At 45.3% G+C, this 23,672-nt stretch overlaps 1 protein-coding gene across 1 annotated transcript in view; it reads left to right on the top strand.

The window, feature by feature from the left end:
* ELMO3 (engulfment and cell motility 3) overlaps positions 1–23,672 on the top strand; it is a 111,832-nt gene that overhangs the window by 71,488 nt on the left and 16,672 nt on the right. The window contains exons 13-15 of the mRNA XM_075326275.1: positions 5,408–5,512; positions 5,602–5,710; positions 7,616–7,752. Coding sequence (XP_075182390.1) covers positions 5,408–5,512; positions 5,602–5,710; positions 7,616–7,752 — 351 coding nt within the window. The remainder of the gene's footprint in view (positions 1–5,407; positions 5,513–5,601; positions 5,711–7,615; positions 7,753–23,672) is intronic.

Here is a 23,672-nt window from a genome sequence, read left to right as displayed (position 1 = left end):
TCAGGAAGATGTCGTCAATGTACCGCGTCCAAAGGAGGACACGGCCCATTGACGACTCCAGATCAGGCAGGGGGAGGTCCCTCTCCCACAGCCCCAGGAACAGGTTGGCATAGGAGGGGGCAAAAGAGGCCCCCATCGCTGTTCCCTGGAGCTGCAGATAGAAGGACCCCTTGAACACAAAATAATTATGGGTCAATGAAAATTCCAAGAGTTGCATAACCAATGATATGAACCCTGAGGACAGGTTGGAGCCCCGGAGAAAATATTGTACAGCTAAGAGACCGTCGGCGTGGCGAATACTGGTATACAGTGATTCAATATCACCCGCAACCATCAAAGCATCATCCTCAATGAAGAGTCCATCCATTCTCCTCAGGAAGTCACTTGTATCTTTGATAAATGAAGGCAGTGCTTCCACAAAAGGGTGTAATACCGATTCTATCCATTTGTTAATGTTTTCCAAAAAGCTCCCTCTACCCGAAACAATGGGTCTTCCAGGAGGTGTTTGTAAGTTTTTGTGAACTTTTGGTAATAAATACAAGGTGGGGGCTACGGGCTCAGCCACCAACAGTGCCGAAGCCAGGTCTTTCGTGATCACATTATTGGATACAGCAGAATCTAAAATCGTTCTTAACTGGGCCGAGAATGTGGTGAGAGGGTTGTAGGTTATCTTCTTATAACATGATTTATTGTTAAGTTGTTTAAAAGCTTCCCTCTCATACAACACTCTCGGCCAAATAACCACATTTCCTCCTTTATCTGCGGGCTTCAGTACTATATCCGGCAGAGACCGCAGCTCCCTCAACCTTGCACGTTCAGTTCGAGACAAATTGTCATTGGCAATGGAGGTGGAAATCTTCTCAAAATCACTGCTAACTATTTTGACAAATAAATCAACACAAGAGCAGGTAGAGAGAGGACAATATCTTAAATATGCAGCGCCTTTTAGTTAAACGCACTAAACTATGGTGGAACAGGGCGTTCCTCAGTAAATATCTATCCAAAAACCTCGTACCCAGAGGTCTCAGGGTACGGGTTATTCCTACGTTTCCTGTTGCAGATGAGGAATTCATGAACAAATGGGAAGAGGCATGTGACAAATGTTCTAAAATATTTCTGGAGCTACTTATGGAGTTAAATTCTAAAACGATTGCTGATTTAGATAAAGAATTAGACACCATACAGGCCAAATTTAGGTCTGATTGTCCTAGTGAAAAATTGTCCTCGTATGAGAGCCAATTGGAAAAAGTCTTAGACTCTGTGGTAAAGAAAATTCAACAGACTCAGACAAGTAAATTTGGCCGTGACCAACGGGATTACCAACAAAAACTGGTATATTTTTGGAGGAAACCCACCATGGATAATTCTGCATCTATCACATCAGGGTCCTCAGTAAGTGATGTATCTGATTCCAATCTATCATCACTCTCCATGAGATCTGGTCGCCAAGTCCATAGGGGGATGACATCCCCCTCTGTGAAAAATCGGAATTATAAATTATTTGACCGTCCGCATGGAAACAATAACAAGGTAATTAATCTGAGCAACCATCAATTATCTTCAGCTGATCTTGCTCTGTTGGAAAGGGGTTTTACCTTTTCCCCGGCTGCTAGATTTGATGTATTCTCAGCAGTGAAGGATCTTAATTTATTTGCTCGATCCATGATCTTTAGGAGGCACTTCTTTGATCCTAATATTGAAATCCTCTTCCCTACAGAGGAGGAACAAGCAGCATTACGCGAATTAGAAGAACTGGCGATTGAGCACAATTCCACGGAAGGAGGTAAGATCCCTCTGTCCATTCGTCCTAAATCCAAAAAGTTCCCTCCTCTCTCTACCTGCTCTTGTGTTGATTTATTTGTCAAAATAGTTAGCAGTGATTTTGAGAAGATTTCCACCTCCATTGCCAATGACAATTTGTCTCGAACTGAACGTGCAAGGTTGAGGGAGCTGCGGTCTCTGCCGGATATAGTACTGAAGCCCGCAGATAAAGGAGGAAATGTGGTTATTTGGCCGAGAGTGTTGTATGAGAGGGAAGCTTTTAAACAACTTAACAATAAATCATGTTATAAGAAGATAACCTACAACCCTCTCACCACATTCTCGGCCCAGTTAAGAACGATTTTAGATTCTGCTGTATCCAATAATGTGATCACGAAAGACCTGGCTTCGGCACTGTTGGTGGCTGAGCCCGTAGCCCCCACCTTGTATTTATTACCAAAAGTTCACAAAAACTTACAAACACCTCCTGGAAGACCCATTGTTTCGGGTAGAGGGAGCTTTTTGGAAAACATTAACAAATGGATAGAATCGGTATTACACCCTTTTGTGGAAGCACTGCCTTCATTTATCAAAGATACAAGTGACTTCCTGAGGAGAATGGATGGACTCTTCATTGAGGATGATGCTTTGATGGTTGCGGGTGATATTGAATCACTGTATACCAGTATTCGCCACGCCGACGGTCTCTTAGCTGTACAATATTTTCTCCGGGGCTCCAACCTGTCCTCAGGGTTCATATCATTGGTTATGCAACTCTTGGAATTTTCATTGACCCATAATTATTTTGTGTTCAAGGGGTCCTTCTATCTGCAGCTCCAGGGAACAGCGATGGGGGCCTCTTTTGCCCCCTCCTATGCCAACCTGTTCCTGGGGCTGTGGGAGAGGGACCTCCCCCTGCCTGATCTGGAGTCGTCAATGGGCCGTGTCCTCCTTTGGACGCGGTACATTGACGACATCTTCCTGATCTGGCGGGGGTCTGAGGATCAATTAAATGAGTTTATGGGGATACTTAACATCAATGATAGGAACATTAAAATTACATATCAATTTAGCGCTAACTCTTTGGACTTTTTGGATGTTGCGGTTCGGAGGGATGATCAAAATATTGTTCAAACAGACATATTTAGGAAGGCCACATCATGTAACATGTTGCTCCATGCCTCTTCTGCTCATCCCCGATATATGATTGACTCGGTTCCGACCGGACAATTCCTTCGGTTGCGAAGGATTTGTTCGGTTGATTCTGACTTCAATCATCGTGCACAGGAATTAAAAAACAGGTTTTTGGAACGTGGATATAGTAGGCGTTCTATCAAACGTGCCTATAATAAAGCAAAATATGCGTCCAGAGATACCCTCCTTTACACCCCTAAAAAATCCGGGGGTCCGGAACCACTCAGGTTTGTTACTACATACCATTCCAGATTTTCTCAGATGAGAAAATGTTTAGAGAAGGCATGGCCTATCTTGTTGACGGACCCAGTACTGTCAAAAATTTTACCTAATAGACCACTTATCTCTATTCGAAGATCCCAAAATTTACGTGATCTTTTAGTTACGAGTCACTATGAAACTCAGGAATCGATTTCATCTTTTCTTGATGTCAGTAAACGACCGTCTGGTTCCAGACCTTGTGGACATTGTCTGGCTTGTGCTAATATGGACCGACACGATCATTTTGTCGATTCATCAGGGACAAAAACCTTTAAGATAAAAAAATCCATCACCTGCACCACTTGTGCGGTGGTGTATTATGCGGTTTGCCCTTGCCAGAAAATATATGTTGGTTTGACCACACGTCCATTTAAAATTCGGATTAGGGAACATGTCAATGGAATCAATTCCGCATTAAGTGAAGGGGACATTTCCAGTCTTAAAACGTTGCCTAAACATTTTAAGTTACATCATCAGTCTGATGGGACTCTTTTGAGATTTCGCGGGATTGATTCCATTGAGACTAACATTAGAGGAGGGAGAGTTGGTACTAATTTGGCGCGCCTTGAGGCCAAGTGGATTTGGCGTTTAAAAACCCTACAACCTATGGGCTTAAATGAAAATAGTGGTTTCTCTGCTTTTTTATGATCATTCATTATGATCACTTTCTATGTCATGTCTCTTTTATGTGTTTTTTATGTGTTTTTAACTCTTCTCAATTTTGGTTATTATTTTTAGTCCTTGCCCGTCCTGGAATTTATCTTTCTGGAATTCCAAACTATGGCCGACATGATATGCGACTTCCATCTTTTCCACCGACATGAAATCCTTGTTATATGGACTACACAGCGTTATACCTTTGTGATCCCTTTGTGTTGTGATATAATGTTTTGTTAATATTGATTTTAAGTGGTTGTGACATTGGTGACAGTTGTCACTAACATTGCTCTAGGCCTAGATCAATACTGCATGTTGCGCTTATTATTGTTATTGATATGGTTGTATTGCGTATACATTGCCTGCTGTTTATATGCTTGATTCACTAAGTATCGCTGTGATCACTCAGACGCATGCGCGCCCAGCGCCGTCATGTTCCTCCCTTCCCTGGCCGTGTCTCCAGGGGCGGCTCTACCTGTCCGATCATGTGACCTCCTTGGTCGGGTGGGCGGAGCTTAGCCCTTGACGCGGCGGCGGAAGTGGATGGTCAGCTGCTCTGGGCTCGCCTGCGTCACGGAGATACATCGCGCATTTGATTGGCCGGCGGGTCCTTTTAACACACGCACAATCTCTGGCATGACACCACCCCTGACATAGGCATCCGCCGAAACGGACGTTCGTCGGGTGGGGGTGCCATCCGGTGTGACCTGTGACTCCTTCCCTGGTAAGTTGTTCACAACTCCTTATACAACACTACACTACCATTGGGGTTTAATAGTGGTATTGTCTCACATGGGAGCTTTTGATTATGGTATACTCCTTGAGTCCCAACTGGCATATTAGGTTCATAGTAACCAATGTGATATGGAGATCAGCCTATTGAGTACTCCTGGAGTATACAACTATCACATTAGGTTCTGAGTAACCACTGTGATACGGATTGGGGGTTGTTTACTATCCTTTCCTTCTTTCCCAACAATCCACATTGGTCCCACCGGATTGTGCACCTCTGTTGTATGCTTGTCACTGTGCCTTATCTAATTGCTCACAATAAATATTTATCAATTGTACTGGAAGTCTGATCGCTTCTTTTCCTGTGTGTATCGTGTATATCATGTATCGTGTGTGTCATGTATCGTGTGTGTCATGTATCGTGTGTGTTATGTATCGTGTGTGTCATGTATCGTGTGTGTCATGTATCGTGTGTGTCATGTATCGTGTATATCATGTATCGTGTGTGTCATGTATCGTGCGTGTCATGTATCGTGTGTGTCATGTATCGTGTATATCATGTATCGTGTGTGTCATGTATCGTGTGTGTCATGTATCGTGTATATCATGTATCGTGTGTGTCATGTATCGTGTGTGTCATGTATCGTGTGTGTCATGTATCGTGTATATCATGTATCGTGTGTGTCATGTATCGTGTGTGTCATGTATCGTGTGTGTCATGTATCGTGCGTGTCATATATCGTGTATGTCATATGTCATGTATGGGTGGGATCTGGAACCTCATCTGTCCTCTCTTGCTCAGAATAATGGCAGCCCATGGCAGGACCTCGATCACGCTCCTCCTGGACTTCTGGCTCTTGACAATATGGTGTATTTCTCCACACGCTGGCCGAGTGCATACAGTCGGGTGAGTGATTCTGGCTCATGCGGACACGTCCATCCACAGTAATACTTTCACATGAGCCACTAAACTTCCTCTTGTTGAATTTTCTATAGTTTGTGCTTGAAAATAGCAGCCGAGAAGACAAACATGTCTGTCCATTTGCCAGAAGCAGCATCCACTTAACACTGATCCTCTGTGAGATCCTACAAGTAGGAGAAGCCGGTACGACCATCCATCTTCAGAGATCTTATACTCTTGTCTACGCCGCATACAACATAGCATTAAAGGGAATCTGTCAGCAGGTTTCTGAGAGAAGCATAATATAGGGCAGGAAAGCCTGATTCCAGGGTTATATCACTACAATCCTTGTGTATCTGCTGTAGATGTATCAGAAGTAAAACATCCGGACTGTGTATAGCCCCGCCCACACCCCTGACTGGCAGATTCCTGTGTATAACTCCGCACACACCCCTGACTGGCAGCTTCCCGTGTATAACCCTGCCCACACCCCTGACTGGCAGCTTCCCGTGTATAACCCCGCCCACACCCCTGACTGGCAGATTCCCGTGTATAACCCTGCCCACACCCCTGACTGGTAGCTTCCTGTGTATAACCCCGCCCACACCCCTGACTGGCAGCTTCCTGTGTATAGCCCCACCCACACCCCTGACTGGTAGCTTCCTGTGTATAACCCCGCCCACACCCCTGACTGGCAGATTCCTGTGTATAGCCCCACCCACACCCCTAACTGGCAGCTTCCTCTATATAGCCCCGACCACACCCCTGACTGGCAGCTTCCTGTGTATAGCCCCGCCCACACCCCTGACTGGCAGCTTCCCGTGTATAACCCCGCCCACACCCCTGACTGGCAGCTTTCAGTGTATAGCCCCGCCCACACCCCTGACTGGCAGCTTTCAGTGTATAACCCCGCCCACACCCCTGACTGGCAGATTCCTGTGTATAGCCCCACCCACACCCCTAACTGGCAGCTTCCTCTATATAGCCCCGCCCACACCCCTGACTGGCAGATTCCTGTGTATAACTCCGCACACACCCCTGACTGGCAGCTTCCCGTGTATAACCCCGCCCACACCCCTGACTGGCAGATTCCTGTGTATAACTCCGCCCACACCCCTGACTGGCAGCTGTGTATAACTCCGCCCACACCCCTGACTGGCAGCTTCTCGTGTATACCCCGCCCACACCCCTGACTGGCAGCTTCCTGTGTATAGCCCCGCCCACACCCCTGACTGGCAGCTTCCCGTGTATAACCCCGCCCACACCCCTGACTGGCAGCTTCCAGTGTATAGCCCCGCCCACACCCCTGACTGGCAGCTTTCAGTGTATAGCCCTGCCCACACCCCTGACTGGCAGCTTCCCGTGTATACCCCGCCCACACCCCTGACTGGCAGATTCCTGTGTATAACTCCGCACACACCCCTGACTGGCAGCTTCCCGTGTATAACCCTGCCCACACCCCTGACTGGTAGCTTCCCGTGTATAACCCCGCCCACACCCCTGACTGGCAGATTCCTGTGTATAACTCCGCCCACACCCCTGACTGGCAGCTTCCCGTGTATAACCCTGCCCACACCCCTGACTGGTAGCTTCCCGTGTATACCCCGCCCACACCCCTGACTGGCAGATTCCTGTGTATAACTCCGCACACACCCCTGACTGGCAGCTTCCCGTGTATAACCCTGCCCACACCCCTGACTGGTAGCTTCCTGTGTATAACCCTGCCCACACCCCTGACTGGTAGCTTCCCGTGTATAACCCCGCCCACAACCCTGACTGGCAGCTTCCCATGTATTCTCTGCTGCCTCCGGCCCTTACAGGTTTCCCAGGTACAATGATGGTCATGCCAACACAACATGAGTACTGAGGTCAATCAGTGGATGCATTGGTGACCACGTTACCACAAGAATTGTCTGCAGCAGTCACGTGCTGACATGGCATGAGACTGGGTGGCACCAGGAAATGTTGGCCCAGCAGCAGATTAGTCGTGTGATTATTATCTACTATATAAATGAGTAAAAGGTGTAAGTTGGAAGCCCGTTAAAGCTGTTCTTCACATACCGTGCAGCAGTATCCCGCTCTAATATGTTTGTTTTTATGACATTTCAGCCTCGGAGACCGGGCAGCATTTCCTGACCCTGTTCTATGCACAAGACCACTTCCTCCAGGAACTGTTCTGTGTCTGCATCCAGGTGCTTAATAAAACGTGGAAGGAGATGAGAGCCACCCAAGAGGACTTTGACAAGGTGTGGTAACTGGATAGGTGATCTATACTGCTGGGGAGGGTGGTATACAGTTTAATGCTTACTGAGCACTGGAGACACCATGTAGAAACAATATAGAAAAACTCGATGTCCCATCACCTGACATTTCACGTTGGTCAGGGTTAGTCCATGCTGAATGGCTGCACGTGTTCTGCAACATAGACATCAAAGTATCTTCATTTACATTCAAATCACAAATGTGAAATAATCAGGAGACAAGTTACACAAATATCATTGCTGAAGTGACTTGTCCGAGATACAGACCTGGCCTATGAATACCATATGTTGTAATAAAACGCTCTTCTTGGCACCCTCTGTCTAATGACCTCCTCTAATGACCTCCTCTACTCATGTTTTCCTTTGTGTAATGACCTCCTCTACTCATGGTTTCCTTTGTGTAATGACCTCCTCTTCTCCTGGTTTCTCTGTTATAATGACCTCATCTGATTTCCTCTGTTTAGACTTCCTATTCTCCTGGTTTCCTCTGTGTAATGACCTTCTCTTCTCCTGGTTTCCTCTGTGTAATGACCTTCTCTTCTCCTGGTTTCCTCTGTGTAATGACCTCCTCTTCTCCTGGTTTCCTCTGTGTAATGACCTTCTCTTCTCCTGGTTTCCTCTGTGTAATGACCTTCTCTTCTCCTGGTTTCCTCTGTGTAATGACCTCCTCTTCTCATGGTTTGGTTTCCTCTGTGTAATGACCTCCTCTACTCATGGTTTCCTCTGCGTAATGATCTCCTCTTCTCCTGGTTTCCTCTGTGTAATGACCTCCTCTTCTCCTGGTTTCCTCTGTGTAATGACCTCCTCTTCTCCTGGTTTCCTCTGTGTAATGACCTCCTCTTCTCATGGTTTGGTTTCCTCTGTGTAATGACCTCCTCTACTCATGGTTTCCTCTGTGTAATGACTAGAGTTGAGCGCGGTTCTAGGTTCGTGGTTCTCCAGTTCGCGGCTCGAGTGATTTTGGGGCCTGTTCTAGATCGAACTAGAACTCGAGCTTTTTTGCAAAAGCTCGATAGTTTTAGATACGTTCGAGACGATTCTAGCAGCAAAAAAACAGCTAATTCCTAGCTGGCTTTCCGCTGTAATAGTGTAAGTCACTCTGTGACTCACACTATTATGAAATTTCAGTGTATAGTGTGCGGGAACAGCGCCTTCAGATCACTGCTGCATGGATAATGGCGATCGCCATTTTTTTTTTTTTTCCTTGCCTTCCTTCCCTAAGCGCGCGCGTGTAGTGGGGCGGGCCAGCATGTCAGCCAATCCCAGACACACACACAGCCAAGTGGACTTTTAGCCAGAGAAGCAACGGCATGTGTGATAGGATGTCCATGTCACATGTCCCTGCATTATAAAACCGGACATTTTCCTCCAGCACGCCATTATCTGCCTTCTGCGTCCTTGGTGTCAGACATCACTGGCGCAGCTCCGTCCTGAGTCTTATCGCCGATACTGCTGTATGCGCTCCATACACAGCGCTGGACAGCTTAAGGAGAGCACTTTCTATCAGTCCTTTTAAGGGCTCGTATCGGCAGGGTCAGAGCCATAGGTGACAGGTCCTGAAAACAGAGTTTAACAGCTACACAAGATGACAGCGTCTGTTTAGCTAAGGTGAGGGATTTCCTCGCTGCATTTCCCCATTAGGAGGGAATAGAAAGGCAGGCTTCCATTCCTCTACCCAGAGCCCCACAACCCTGGCACTGTACCTTCCTGTCCTCTGCACACTCTAACTCATTATAACTAAGCCATTATACTAGCAAACACTGAGTGAACTTAGTGGCATCCTAAACGTGGCTATTGGACTTCTGTATTGTCCCACTAGTGCACAGATATTTGCAGCACGTCTGCCTGCATTGCACACGCCAACTCATTATAACTAAGCCATTATACTAGCAAACACTGAGTGAACCTAGTGGCATCCTAAACGTGGCTATTGGACTTCTGTATAGTCCCACTAGTGCAAAGATATTTGCAGCACGTCTGCCTGCATTGCACACTCCAACTCATTATAACTAAGCCATTATACTAGCAAACACTGAGTGTACCTAGTGTCATCCTAAAAGTGGCTATTGGACTTCTGTATTGTCCCACTAGTGCAAAGATATTTGCAGCACGTCTGCCTGCATTGCACACTCAAACTCATTGTTACTAAGCCATTATACTAGCAAACACTCAGTGAACCTAGTGGCATCCTAAACGTGGCTATTGGACTTCTGTATTGTCCCACTAGTGCAAAGATATTTGCAGCACGTCTGCCTGCATTGCACACTCAAACTCATTGTTACTAAGCCATTATACTAGCAAACACTGAGTGAACTTAGTGGCATCCTAAACGTGGCTATTGGACTTCTGTATAGTCCTAGTAGTGCACAGATATTTGCAGCACGTCTGCCTGCATTACACACTCAAACTCATTGTTACTAAGCCATTATACTAGCAAACACTCAGTGAACCTAGTGGCATCCTAAACGTGGCTGTTGGACTTCATTAGTGTCCCACTGGTGCCAAGCTATTTTCAGCACCTCTGCATTACACCCTCCTGCACACTTTTACTAAGCTATTATACTAGCAAACAGAGCTGAAACTTAGTGGCCTCCAAAAAGTGGCTGTTGTACTCCATTATTGTGCCACTTGTGCCAAGCAATCTCAAGCACCTCTGCATTCTACCCTCATGCACATTTTGCTATGCTAATTTTATAGAGAACTCAGGGAATTCCTTGCTGCATTTGATCATTAGGAGGGATAGAAAGTGAGGCTTCCTTTACTGTCCTGGTACCCACAGAACATGGCCACTGTACCCACCTGTCCACTTTTGCCACGCTATTTAATTAAGAGCTGATTTTTTTTCTGCCATCCTAAAATTGTCTGGAATACTAAGTTAGTGTTCCTTTGCTGCCAAACAAGGTACAACACATGTGCTTTTTACACTCCTTTCCATTTCTAGAACGCAATTATTAACTGCAGATAGTCCAGCCAATCTGTGACGAAGGTGCAGGCGTGGATATAATGTAGCCTGCATCCAATGGTGGTTCTCTCGATGTCTGACAGCTTAACAATACCATCTGTTTCCACTTCCAAAACAAGTTATGACCTGCCAATCACACTCCCTGTTACGGGTATAGGGGTGGAAGTTCAGTTTGAAAAACCATGTGTGACTGCTGTCCCCACAGTCACAGAAGATGAAGAGCACGCAGATGCACTTGATGGGGCAGGCGGTGGTTGCACAGGCACGCTAGGCCGCATTGTAGCACAGTGAAATTCACATTGCGACTTATGCTTCATTTTAAGTCGTGTACAGGGTGGGCTCCCCAGTATGCAGCAAAACCAGGCAACAGGAAAAGGACTCTAGGCAGTTGGGTTGATAAATGATTGTTTAACTTTACCAAAACAAACAATAAGAACCATGCATACAATTGAAATAATTGAACAATCTATTCTGTTGCCTACTACCTGCTAATCCCTCTGCGTAGCAGTAATTGAGTGTTTGTGCGTGCGTGCGTGTGTGTGTGTGTGTGTGTGTGTGCGAACACGACTTACCAGTGGTGCATCACAAGAGCTTCAAAGTTATCTACCTAAACATAGACAAAACACATTACCCCCCTGAATACCCTTGTTAGCTGAAGCCTCACAGATAAGGCAGATGATAATGTTGGGGATGTTTGTTGGGATACAAGTGATCCCTCTTTCCGATCTGACCGTTGTTCCAAATTAAAGATATCGTGTGTGCACGGCGAAAAAGAATAATAATTAATTGGAAATCAATTATAACTCTTCCTCTCATGACCAAGGCTGAGGCAAGACTGAAAATCTTTATTCTCGGACAATTAGACCACGAAGTAAAAGGGGTGTAAACAAAAGTTTTAGTCCAATCAAGTATCGTAGGTCAGGGCTTCATGACGTAGAGAGATCTGCATATCCTCCTTGGATTGGTCAGTCCAGGCTCCAGGAATTTCTTTTGTCCATCTGTCTTGGGTGCAGGACAGGAAATAGCAGCCATCTTCAAGCTATACATATATATATATATATATATATATATATATATATATATATATATCCTAGTATATACTGAGTCTAAGGAAAATACACTGAATATGCAATATACTTATATACATGTTAGTAAGAAACAAAAGCATTCACAAATATGTGAGTTAGTTCACATCTACTGAACTATATAACTGAGTCTATGAAATGGCTGAATTAAGTATTTTTGGATACTCAATTCTTTATCCTCAACAGTCCCCCCTAAAGACTTACTTCTGCCATTTCTAAATTCTAAGGGTACTGTGTTCCCTTAGGAAGAGAGGTAGAAAGATCTGTTGAAAAACCTGCCTAACTGAACGTTGAAACATGGGCGGAAAGGGGAAAGGGGTTTTCTTCACCGGTTTGAGACCAAGGACTCCTAGGCGAGTCCTCACCCTTTGTAGTTGGACTTTCCCATGTCTCAAGGTTCTCTAAGTCCTCTCTTCTAACTGTTCTGGCAATGCTGGTCTAAGACTGTACAGGGTTTTCTGAAAAGGATAAGTATGAGCATAACGCTCAGTGCAGCTCTGGTTGATTAACCCTTCTACAATGCGAGGTGTGGATCCATAGATGTTTCTGTGGTTGGATTAGCTCCTCTAGTGTTGACTCATGGCTCTTTCTCGCTTGTCCTTTAGGATCAATCAGTCTCCTGACTGGAGACCATATGCTAATAGCTCTGATTTAAGATCTGGAATTGGAAAATACACCTGTTTAGCACACTATTCAGTCAATTATATAAAAATATACATGTCTGTGCTAAACCAAAAACATCTTACATAAAAACCTGTTTATTACGAAAAGAAAACAAAACATATACATTTTATACATGATTTACTAGTTTCCACTTTTCTATAAAATATACACTTTTTGTAAACACATTTTTCTTTACATACCACCTTCATGTGCTTCTCAACAATAATATCGTTTTCTGCACTGGAATGCCTCTGACCAAACCTGGAGAAAAACTTACACAACACGCACAGACTTGCATACAACGTGCTCATGATATACATCTATAATCCGTTTGCAGTCTCTAAGAATGGGTAGAGTAGGTGCAGGGTGTTTCTACGGACTCTTTACAGTTTTTTCTCACTTCGTTCTAGGCACATGTCTTACAAGACTGGGTGAATCTGCCCACCTGGGTACTGAACCCTGGCGTCACCAAAGCACACACTGACAATTGTCTTTCACAGATGTTACCTGGGCCATCATTAAGAAGAGCTCTCATGGCAGAGAAAGCTTACCACCCTTTATCCACAGACCTTCCTCAGTCAGCTGGCTCCCTGCATGTCACACTCCATTCCTTGTTGATTTGCTTGTTCCTGTAGGGATTTAAGAACACAAGGAGTGACAGAAGTCACTGACGTGACCGGTGTCACCAAGGCATGGTCGGTATTGGTGAAAGACTCTCAACTCTAGGCCCGTTCACTGCTTCTTGGTCAGATGCACCTGTGCGAGGATCTCCATCCGAATCCATCAGCTCAGATCTAGACTTTCTTTTCGGCATACCTAATTCATTTGACAACAGGAAAAAATCTACAACCTACATACACCTCTAAAGACTCTTACCCACTCCTGTTCTACCCATCAAGAGAGGCATTAATGCATCACTGTCTCCTGTATCATTAGGATTGGAGGGAGTGGTCGAATTTAGACTACCTCATGTTGTGCAAACCGCAGCATATCCAGTGCAGAATCGACCACCATCTGGTTTCATCTATAAAAACAAAAACTAAAAAATATACATTAGATCATTCTTATAACTTCATCTCTGATCATAATACAGTTAGTGGTCATCTATACCTCACATGACTGAGAATACTAAATAAATAAACAAACAAATAAACATATAAGACAAGACTTTCCTATTTCAGTTAACAGATATACCTCATAGTAATCTAATAAACATAGCCTGTGGGAAAAAGGTCAGCTTCAAAACCTATCTAATATGCCTACTGCACCCTCGAAGAAACTGGAGAATATAATTAATACCTTATTCCCCCCTTGTTTAATTGTTTATTTACCAATATGGCAAAATTCAGAGTTTTTATACTGGTATGCCCTAAAAGAAAAGATAAAACAGCAGGTAATAAATTAGCCACATACTAAAACTTAAAAAGAACAAACACTGAAAATAACGTATATCTCACAACAATATACATTACTGGGAAATTTTAAAACCTTACAATAAACACTGTATCCATAAAGAAAAGAAAAACCTTTCATAGTAGAAACAACTGAGACATGATTAAATGACAGCTGTGACTGGGCGACTAACCTGCAAAAATATATGAATTGTTTAGAAATAATCGTAAAAATAGAAAAGGTGATAGAGTCACAAAATAAAAATATATTGTTCAAATAAATCGCCATTAAAAACAAAACAACACAAATTATATCGCACATCCCATGAAATCTAATATTCCCTATTCAGGTATAAACAGCAAACTAAAAATGGGAAATCCTGAACTCCAAGGGTTAAACCAAACTTACGTCACTATTGGGGAAAGACACATTCCATCAAGACACATTCCATCCTTATCTCTTAAAAGTGAGAGAGGAAGAAGAAAAAAAAAACCTCATCCTTTGTTATAACAAAGACGTAGCAGTGAACACATCCATTTCCCATATCTACATTGGATGCATGATACATTTTTCCTAATTCCTTTTTACAAATGGATTTGATACATTTTGACATCAGTAGGGGTAAGTCGTTTACAATTTTTGTTTTAAATTAACTAACACAGTACAAAGATATATATATTTACCTTCCTCTATTTTATTTTATGATATAATGCTGCAGGACTTCTAAAATACCAATTGATTTTATGTAAACAGATATCTTTCCACTCATCAATTTTGTAAAAGTTTTACTTACTTATCTTTGACTTGCATTTATGGGATAGCTGAGTAAACAAATATACTATTTATACTTATTCAAATGTGTTAGTCATTTATACCACAGAACACCTCCCACCGGGGATGGGTGGAGAATCTTAGACAAAGAGCCATTGCGAGGGGTGTGGCTTATGAGGTGTACTGCCATCAGTGGGTGTAGCAAGACGGCTGCCACAGGAAGTTCCAGGCATCTGACTTCCGGGTGCAGCATCCATGTTGTGACTCCCTGGGTGTACTGGGAGTGGCTGGAACTACGTAGTAAACCAGGGATACTTTTAGTGCCTGTAAATTTGCATTTCAGCATACAAAAGAGAGATTTGATTAGCACCAGATATGAGGACTTCTAAAGGAAAACCATGAGGCACAGCTAGAGAAAAACATTTAGTGATTCTACAAACAGCAACAGACAGTGAATGGGGTCTTTGTTCTTCATTATAAACTCACTAGAGAGTAATCTGAACTTCAATACATGGGTTGCAGCCTGCCATCTAGTGGTAGTCCAACGATTTTACACAACTTTTTGCAATCTTTTATATTTTTTCCCTTCTCGTTTTCCAACTAGAATACTAGCGCTCTCGGCATCCTCCGGAAGAACCGTTTTCCTTCTGAACAGAGTATACATAGTGCTTAATTGGACCGGCCGTTCCAACGGAGTCCTTTCTCGCCTCGTCCGCGTTTGTAATGCGCTGACAGTGACTCGCGTCTAATACGCAGGAGAATCCGCTAACTCCAGCACCCTTGCCTTAACTAAAGTGAAATTCTTTCCCGCCTCGTCTGCCACGCAGACAGTGACATGCGCCTGAACCGCAGGGGAATACGCTAATTCCACTTTAAGTTAACAGAACCCTTCCCGCCTCGTTTATTATCTATCCAATATTCAATATTCAATATTTAATATCTAACAAACAGTGGCTGTGTTATCCGCAACACAGGGGAATCGCTAGTTCTCATACTTATGTTCAAAAAGAAAACAATTTAAAAAGACTGAAAAACGCATGAACCCGTTAATTTCTCTCAAATCCAAACCAAAATAACACTTGTCTTTCTTTCAAATCATTACAACTCTGTTTTCTTTACTATACAAAGGCTGCAGCCATCTCCTGTATGTTAGCCCACTGACCCCTCCTCTCTCCTCACTCCAAAGAGCTGCGCTGTTTTAACCCCCGGTGTCTGCCTCTTCACTCCTCGACCCCCCTTGCTTCTCAGCTAAAAGACAGCAGGGACGTAGCTATGTAATTCGATCTCTGCTCTTTCTCAAGCAGCCGGTGGACAATGGCCAACACACACTGACCCCCCTTCTCCTCCACAGAACAAAGACAGCAGCTGCGTCTGTGTGGGCTCTATCAACCCCCCTTCTCTCTAACACAGCGAAGAAATGCAGGGGGGGTAGGCTGCGTCTGTGGACTTCTACACTCTCGCTTCCTTTATTCACAGCGAAGAAGAAAAAAACTAAAGGCAATTAACTCTTTGAAAACTAAATCAGAGCGTAGAATCTACAAGCTATCTATGAAGCTAAAAACTCCGTTCACAATTAGCAATAAAAAAACAAACGATCAGATCGTATGACCCACGGACCCTATGACGCTATGGGGTCTGGGTCCGTCTCTTTGTTCTTAAACTACCGGCGAAAGATTCAAGCCCGCTAAGGGTCAATAGCGTCAACCACTTCCTCAGTTCAGGGATCAGACCTCTCGCCACAAATCGCCGAAATCGCAGGCAGTACTCATATACATTATATATGACACTTACCTGCGATTTTGAGTGATCAGCTCCGGCGGCCTGTGGGTACTAGGAAACGATCCCTCGGATCCGAGATAGAAGTTCGGCCAATCTTTCTTACAGTATCTCAGCAGTGCCTCCAATTTGTTGGGGATGTTTGTTGGGATACAAGTGATCCCTCTTTCCGATCTGACCGTTGTTCCAAATTAAAGATATCGTGTGTGCACGGCGAAAAAGAATAATAATTAATTGGAAATCAATTATAACTCTTCCTCTCACGACCAAGGCTGAGGCAAGACTGAAAATCTTTATTCTCGGACAATTAGACCACGAAGTAAAAGGGGTGTAAACAAAAGTTTTAGTCCAATCAAGTATCGTAGGTCAGGGCTTCATGACGTAGAGAGATCTGCATATCCTCCTTGGATTGGTCAGTCCAGGCTCCAGGAATTTCTTTTGTCCATCTGTCTTGGGTGCAGGACAGGAAATAGCAGCCATCTTCAAGCTATACATATATATATATATATATATATATATATCCTAGTATATACTGAGTCTAAAGCCCGCTACACACGCTTCAATATATCTCACAATCCGTCGTTGGGGTCAAGTTGTAAGTGACGCACATCCGGCATCGTTTGTGAGGTATCTGCGTGTGACAGCTACATGCGATCAGGATTGAACGCAAAACCGTTGATCGCAAACACATCGTATCATTCTCTAGAATTGAGCGTTTTGTTGCACGAACCTAGTCAATTGTAACGTGTGACATCCCTCATACGATTTTGTTGTCTGATGCTATGTGCGCAGGTGTGCGCTCTGCACCGCAGCTTAAAAAAGGTCTGCTTCAGAGCGCAGCTGAAAAGCTGCGTTCTGAAGCGCCTCACAATGTCTGTCATGCACTAATCTCTGTCAGTCCGTCACTATCTCTGTCCCTCACTCTCTGTCCATGTCAGTCTATCCCCCTCTCTCATATACTCACCAATCCCCGATCCCCGGCGCTGCACGGCATTCACACTGCTGCGGCGGCTTTTACTGTTTTGAAAAAGCCGGCCGCCCATTAAACAATCTCGTATTCCCTGCTTTCCCCGCCCACCAGCGCCTATGATTGGTTACAGTGAGACACGCCCCCACTCTGAGTGACAGGTGTCACACTGCACCCAATCACAGCAGCCGGTGGGCGTGTCTATACTGTGTAGTGAAATAAATAATTAAATAATTAAAAAAAACGGCGTGCGGTTCCCCCCATTTTTAAAACCAGCCAGATAAAGCCATACGGCTGAAGGCTGGTATTCTCAGGATGGGGAGCTCCACGTTATGGGGAGCCCCCCACCCTAACAATATCAGCCAACAGCCGCCCAGAATTGCCGCATACATTATATGCGACAGTTCTGGGACTGTACCCGGCTCTTCCCGATTTACCCTGGTGCGTTGGCAAATCGGGGTAATAAGGAGTTATTGGCAGCCCATAGCTGCCAATAAGTCCTAGATTAATCATGTCAGGCGTCTATGAGACACCCTCCATGATTAATCTGTAAGTTACAGTAAATAAACACACACACAAGAAAAAATCCTTTATTAGAAATAAAAACACACACATATACCCTGGTTCACCACTTTAATCAGCCCCAAAAAGCCCTCCTTGTCCGGCGTAATCCAGGATGATCCAGCGTCGCATCCAGCGCTGCTGCATGGAGGTGACCGGAGCCGCAGCACACACCGCCGCTCCGGTCACCTCCACACAGCAAATGAACACAGCCGCGCGATCAGCTGCTGTCACTGAGGTTACCCGCGGCCACCGCTGCATCCACCGGTGGCCGCGGGTAACCTCAGTGACAGCAGCTGATCGCGCGGCTGTCTTCATTAGCTGTGTGGAGGTGACCGGAGCGGCGGTGTGTGCTGCAGCTCCGGTCACCTCCATGCAGCTGCGGTGGAAGCGACGCTGGATCATCCTGGATTACGCCGGACAAGGAGGGCTTTTTGCAGCTGATTAAAGTGGTGTATATGTTTGTGTTTTTATTTCTAATAAAGGATTTTTTCGGGCGTGTGTGTTTATTTACTGTAACTTACAGATTAATCATGGAGGGTGTCTCATAGACGCCTGACATGATTAATCTAGGACTTATTGGCAGCTATGGGCTTCCAATAACTCCTTATTACCCCGATTTGCCAACGCACCAGGGCAAATCGGGAAGAGCCGGGTACAGTCCCAGAACTGTCGCATATAATGTATGCGGCAATTCTGGGCGGCTGTTGGCTGATATTGTTAGGGTGGGGGGCTTCCCATAACGTGGAGCTCCCCATCCTGAGAATACCAGCCTTCAGCCGTATGGCTTTATCTGGCTGGTTTTAAAAATGGGGGGAACCGCACGCCGTTTTTTTTAATTATTTAATTATTTATTTCACTACACAGTATAGACACGCCCACCGGCTGCTGTGATTGGGTGCAGTGTGACACCTGTCACTCAGAGTGGGGGCGTGTCTCACTGTAACCAATCATAGGCGCTGGTGGGCGGGGAAAGCAGGGAATACGAAATTGTTTAATGGGCGGCCGGCTTTTTCAAAACAGTAAAAGCCGCCGGAGCAGTGAGAACGCCGTGCAGCGCCGGGGATCGGGGATTGGTGAGTATGAGAGAGGGCTGCTAACTTCAGTTACTCAGGAGATTAGCGGTCACCGGTGAGTCTTCACTGGTGACTGCTAATCAGGACGCGACACAGACAGAGCCGCAGCATGACAATGAAGTCGGGTGAAGTTCACCCGAGTTCATTCTGACAGTGCGGCTCTGTCTGTGTCTGCTGTCATCTGCCATTCAGCTCTGCTACATGGCTGTCTGTGTCTGCTGTTAGCGGCCATGTAGCAGAGCTGAATGGCAGATGACATAGTAAAAACGCATCCCTACACATTACACACGCTTGGCAAGTCAATAAATAAAAAAAAAAAAAAAAAGGTGCCCAATGCATACGTCACAGAACACATGATCTAAAGGATCGCACACAAAATTGACCAATTTAACATAGACTACTAACGCTCGTGTGACAGCAAATGAACGACCAACGTGAAATCTCATAGATCCCGTATGCAACCTGGGCGTGTCACATCGCAAATGCGATTGTACAACTAATTGCAACGTGTAAAGTGGGCTTAAGGAAAATACACTGAATATGCAATATACTTATATACATGTTAGTAAGAAACAAAAGCATTCACAAATATGTGAGTTAGTTCACATCTACTGAACTATATAACTGAGTCTATGAAATGGCTGAATTAAGTATTTTTGGATACTCAATTCTTTATCCTCAACAATAACAGTGTCAATGCAAACCACACAGCTCTGCAACACAGTCATGGAAATCTTGAAAAGCAACAGTCAATGCAAACATGTGTCGCTGTCCCTCTATGATTTAAACTGTACGTGACAATTTGACAGTGCAGAGGCAGCAAGTCTTATTGTCTATATAGTCGGCCTACCCAGAACAGATATGTGTTTTGCTAATAAAACAAAGTGTTGCGTGCCCGCATTATTGTCTGGGCACAGCCTACCGTACCCGGGTACTGTGATGTCCAGTTGCCAGAAATACAGACTTTACGCTCCTCTCACGGTAAACAGTATAGACAGCACTGTAAGAATGTTGGTCTGTGGCACAGGATGCTGCTCACTGACGTTACAGTGCTCATCATCAAAGTACAACACAACTCCCCTCACAATTGAACGAACTGTTTCCGCGGTGGCTCCTTGCTGTAACACACACCTTTAGCTTTTCCTTCTGTTCATAGACAGCATCTCCAAGTCCACACCCGAAGAGCAATTTTATATTGCTATAGTGACCAAAGGCAGATCCAAAAAAAACAGCAGCCCCTTGTGTGTAGTCTGCAACAATGCATGCAATGAACAGCAAATAAGCATATTGCGTTGACAGTTGCTAAAGCTGAGCAATACACCTTCACGCTGTCAATTCATATCCATGTGATACTTCATGGAGGAAGTACTCAAAAGTGTGAGTTTTTGCCTTCTACTTACAGATTGTTGACAAATCTTACAGATTCCATGACTTGGGTGATCCTTTGCGATGTCCAAAAATTCACAGGCTAGGCAAGGCTTACAGCCCATGCGACCTGCATAGCCAACACGACTTCTGCTCAGAGGCAAAGTTGTGGCCCATGATTCAGTTGTTGACGTGCTTCCAGTATTTTGTCTCTGGCCAGGAAGACGCAACGTAACCTCGTCGTCAGTAGCATCCTCCTCCACCTCCTCTGCTGACCTCATCGACTGGCTGACTTTGGTTTGACAGTAAGTGTGGTCTCCAACCTCATCAATCACCCTGTGTGTTTTCATTCCCCTCGTCCCGAGTCCTCCGAGACAACCTCTTCCTGCCCTGACCGAATAGTAAAGTTGTCGTTTTAATGAGGTATCTGTGCTCCTCATCATGTTCCCCATTGTCTCCACCAGGAGGATTTACTTTGTGGAAATGATGGTGTAGATTAGGCTCAGCACCTTCTTCATCGGGGCCTGGATCCCACTCATAAAGCTTCTGGTTATCTGCGCAGATCATTTCCCCTGTCTCATGGAACTCGCTACCTCAACACGTCAGATTATCTGCTACACCCGCAAGCTTCAAACTGAATCTGAAAACTCATCTGTTCAGAAATGACTATAACCTTCAATGACACCACCACCATACGTACCTGACGCTCAACCTACACCACTCCTACTGTCTCCTCCCAAAAATCCTTTAGAATGTAATCCAGCAAGAGCAGGTCCCTCTTCACCAGTCTGTCTATAGTTACTTGTATATTTATTCTGTATGTAACCCCCTTCTCATGTACAGCACCATGGAATCAATGGTGCTCTATAAATCAATAATAATAAAAATAATAACTTCCTTGTCTGTACTCACTGCAGCTTTGGAGCAGACTTCTGATTCCCAGGCTATAGTGTGACTGAACAGCTATGCAGACTCAACCATCTCTGTTACCCCATACTCAGCAGGGCTGGTGGAAACTTGAGAGCTGTTAGGAAGCCAGTGCGATTGGGTTGACACCACAGAGGAATGGAGTATTTGGGATCTTGAACTTGAGGTGGAGGAGAGGCCACTTTATGGAGCACTTGAGATCCATTGAAGCAGCTGCTGTTTTGGCCTCATCTACATTTGTTAGCGATGGTCGTGTCCATGAAAAAAGGGATCATATCAGATAATCCATGGGAAGAAGTACACCTGTTCTTTTGGATGGTATTTGTTGTTACAAAACGGTGACGCCTTAAACGCAAGCAGCCTGCTGCGGTTTCAGTTGCGCCCAGGCATCAGCTGCCATTTAGGCCTGTGCCTCGGGTTGTCCAGCTGGCTGCTTTCTCCTCCACGTCTAAGTGTGGAGAGGCAGCTAGTGCGCATGCGTGTGCCAATTTACCCCAGCCGCAGCCTAACTCCAGTGTTTTGCCTAGTGAGTATGCTCAGCCTGACTGTGCCATTCCTGAGGCTAAGTCTTCATTTCGGGCTACAGCGCATGCTCCCACACTTAGTGCGAAAAGCCTCTTTGCACAGGTACTTGCACTCCGTGCCGGGTCTAAGTCCTGTGTTGTGCCTAGACACCATGCTAAAGCTGATAGTCTTTTTTCAGAGACTGTATTTCATGCAACTGACCATGGTCAGGCACTTACTGGATCAGAAACTAGGTCCGGTAATGAACTCTTTGGCCTTGCCCCTGATGTGGGGGGCCCATTTAGACCACAGGGCATCAGGTGTCCTGACGATGTGGCCAGGCCACTCCCAAATGGCTTGCAGAGGCCCGCCCCTATGACTTGTCACCTAATTATTGATGGTCAGACGATGACTGGTGAGGTGTTTGGGTCATGACAGCCATGAGGTCATCATTGAAGTTGCGCTTCCAAATAGGACGCTAGTTATGCCACTCATGACGTATCACTCTGCTTTTGTCTCCAGGAGGTGCATTGTGGTCCACCCTGGTTTGGGGCGGACCCAGGTTATAAAAGGGGCTGGAGACAACAAGGAGGTGCGCAGTCTTCTATTATGCTCCGAAAGAGCACACCTCCATGTGTTGAACCCATTGCGACTTTAGGTCAGAGGTAGGCAGGGATAGGGCGTCGATGCAGGCCGCCACCACAGTTGGTAACGCAGAACGGTTAAGACCAGCTCCTGTCCTACAAGTCCTGCTTGTGCAGCCCAGTGGCATTAACAGGCCTGCTGCTGCTGATGCGCCTGCTGTCCACAGGTGTGGCCCCAATGCACACGGTCAGCGTACTGAATGGCCCCTGTGATGTTAACAGGGAGTTCCTGGGCTGGGTGGGCGTGTGGACCCTGTGACGCTAACAGGGCTCCCAGTTTCAAGATCCGAGTGGCGTCTAACTTGGTTCAGGCTACTATTAGTTTCATAGCCACACAGCTCTGTATCCTCCACCTAACCTTCCAGTTGCCAACCTCTCCTTTTCCATCAGGGAGCACGGTGGACACTGACTGCTGATGGGGATATATACCTTTCTCTTTCTTTTCGTTATATAGCGGTAACATAGTATATACCACCTTATCTAAATCTGCCAGTCCCACCGTAACAGATGGTGTTTCTTCAGCAAATGTTACTTTTGCTTAACCACCAAACCCACGGACAAAAACTTTTTTCCCCTTTCCAACACACCTGTTCCCCTTTCCACCAGCATCTGTCCTTTTTCAACTCATTTTGTATATGACCAAAAGTGCAACTCTGCAGGGACACCGTACTCAATGCCATCTCAGCACAGCAGCCAGCCCTCGGTCCCTCAGATGTGGACAAGTAAAAGACCATTTCCTCCTATCCATGACAAAGCAGTTGAGATTCACTCTGTGCAGCACTGGTGTTTAGTGGAAAAGCAGATCTAAGATTGCGTACCACCTTCTGCAGATACTCCTGTATACGTGCGTCCCTTTCTATGGCAGGAATTATTTCGCCAAATTTTGTCTTGTACCGGGGATCTAACAGTGTGGCAACCCAGTAGTTAGCATTACTTCGAATTCGTACAATCCGAGGGTCATGTTGTAGGTAGTGCAGCAAGAAGACGCTCATGTGTCTTGTGCATCCAGGAGGACCAAGTCCTTGGTGTGTTGGTGGCAGAGAGGTGAGAATCGTGCCTCCTTCCTCTGCCCTCTCCCCCCAACCTCGCACAACCGAAATGTGAGCAAGCTCTCACTCATCTGCTGAGTCTTCCATGCCCATCGCAAGTTCGTCCTCCATTTCTTCATGGCTCCTGCACCTTCCTCAACAATTTTTGCTGATACTATGCGCC

The sequence above is a fragment of the Anomaloglossus baeobatrachus genome, chromosome 10 (genome assembly GCF_048569485.1).
Source record: "Anomaloglossus baeobatrachus isolate aAnoBae1 chromosome 10, aAnoBae1.hap1, whole genome shotgun sequence".
Lineage (NCBI taxonomy): Eukaryota > Metazoa > Chordata > Amphibia > Anura > Aromobatidae > Anomaloglossus > Anomaloglossus baeobatrachus.
The sequence above is the reverse complement of the archived record's forward strand: the minus strand, read 5'-3'. Positions and strand labels throughout refer to the sequence as shown.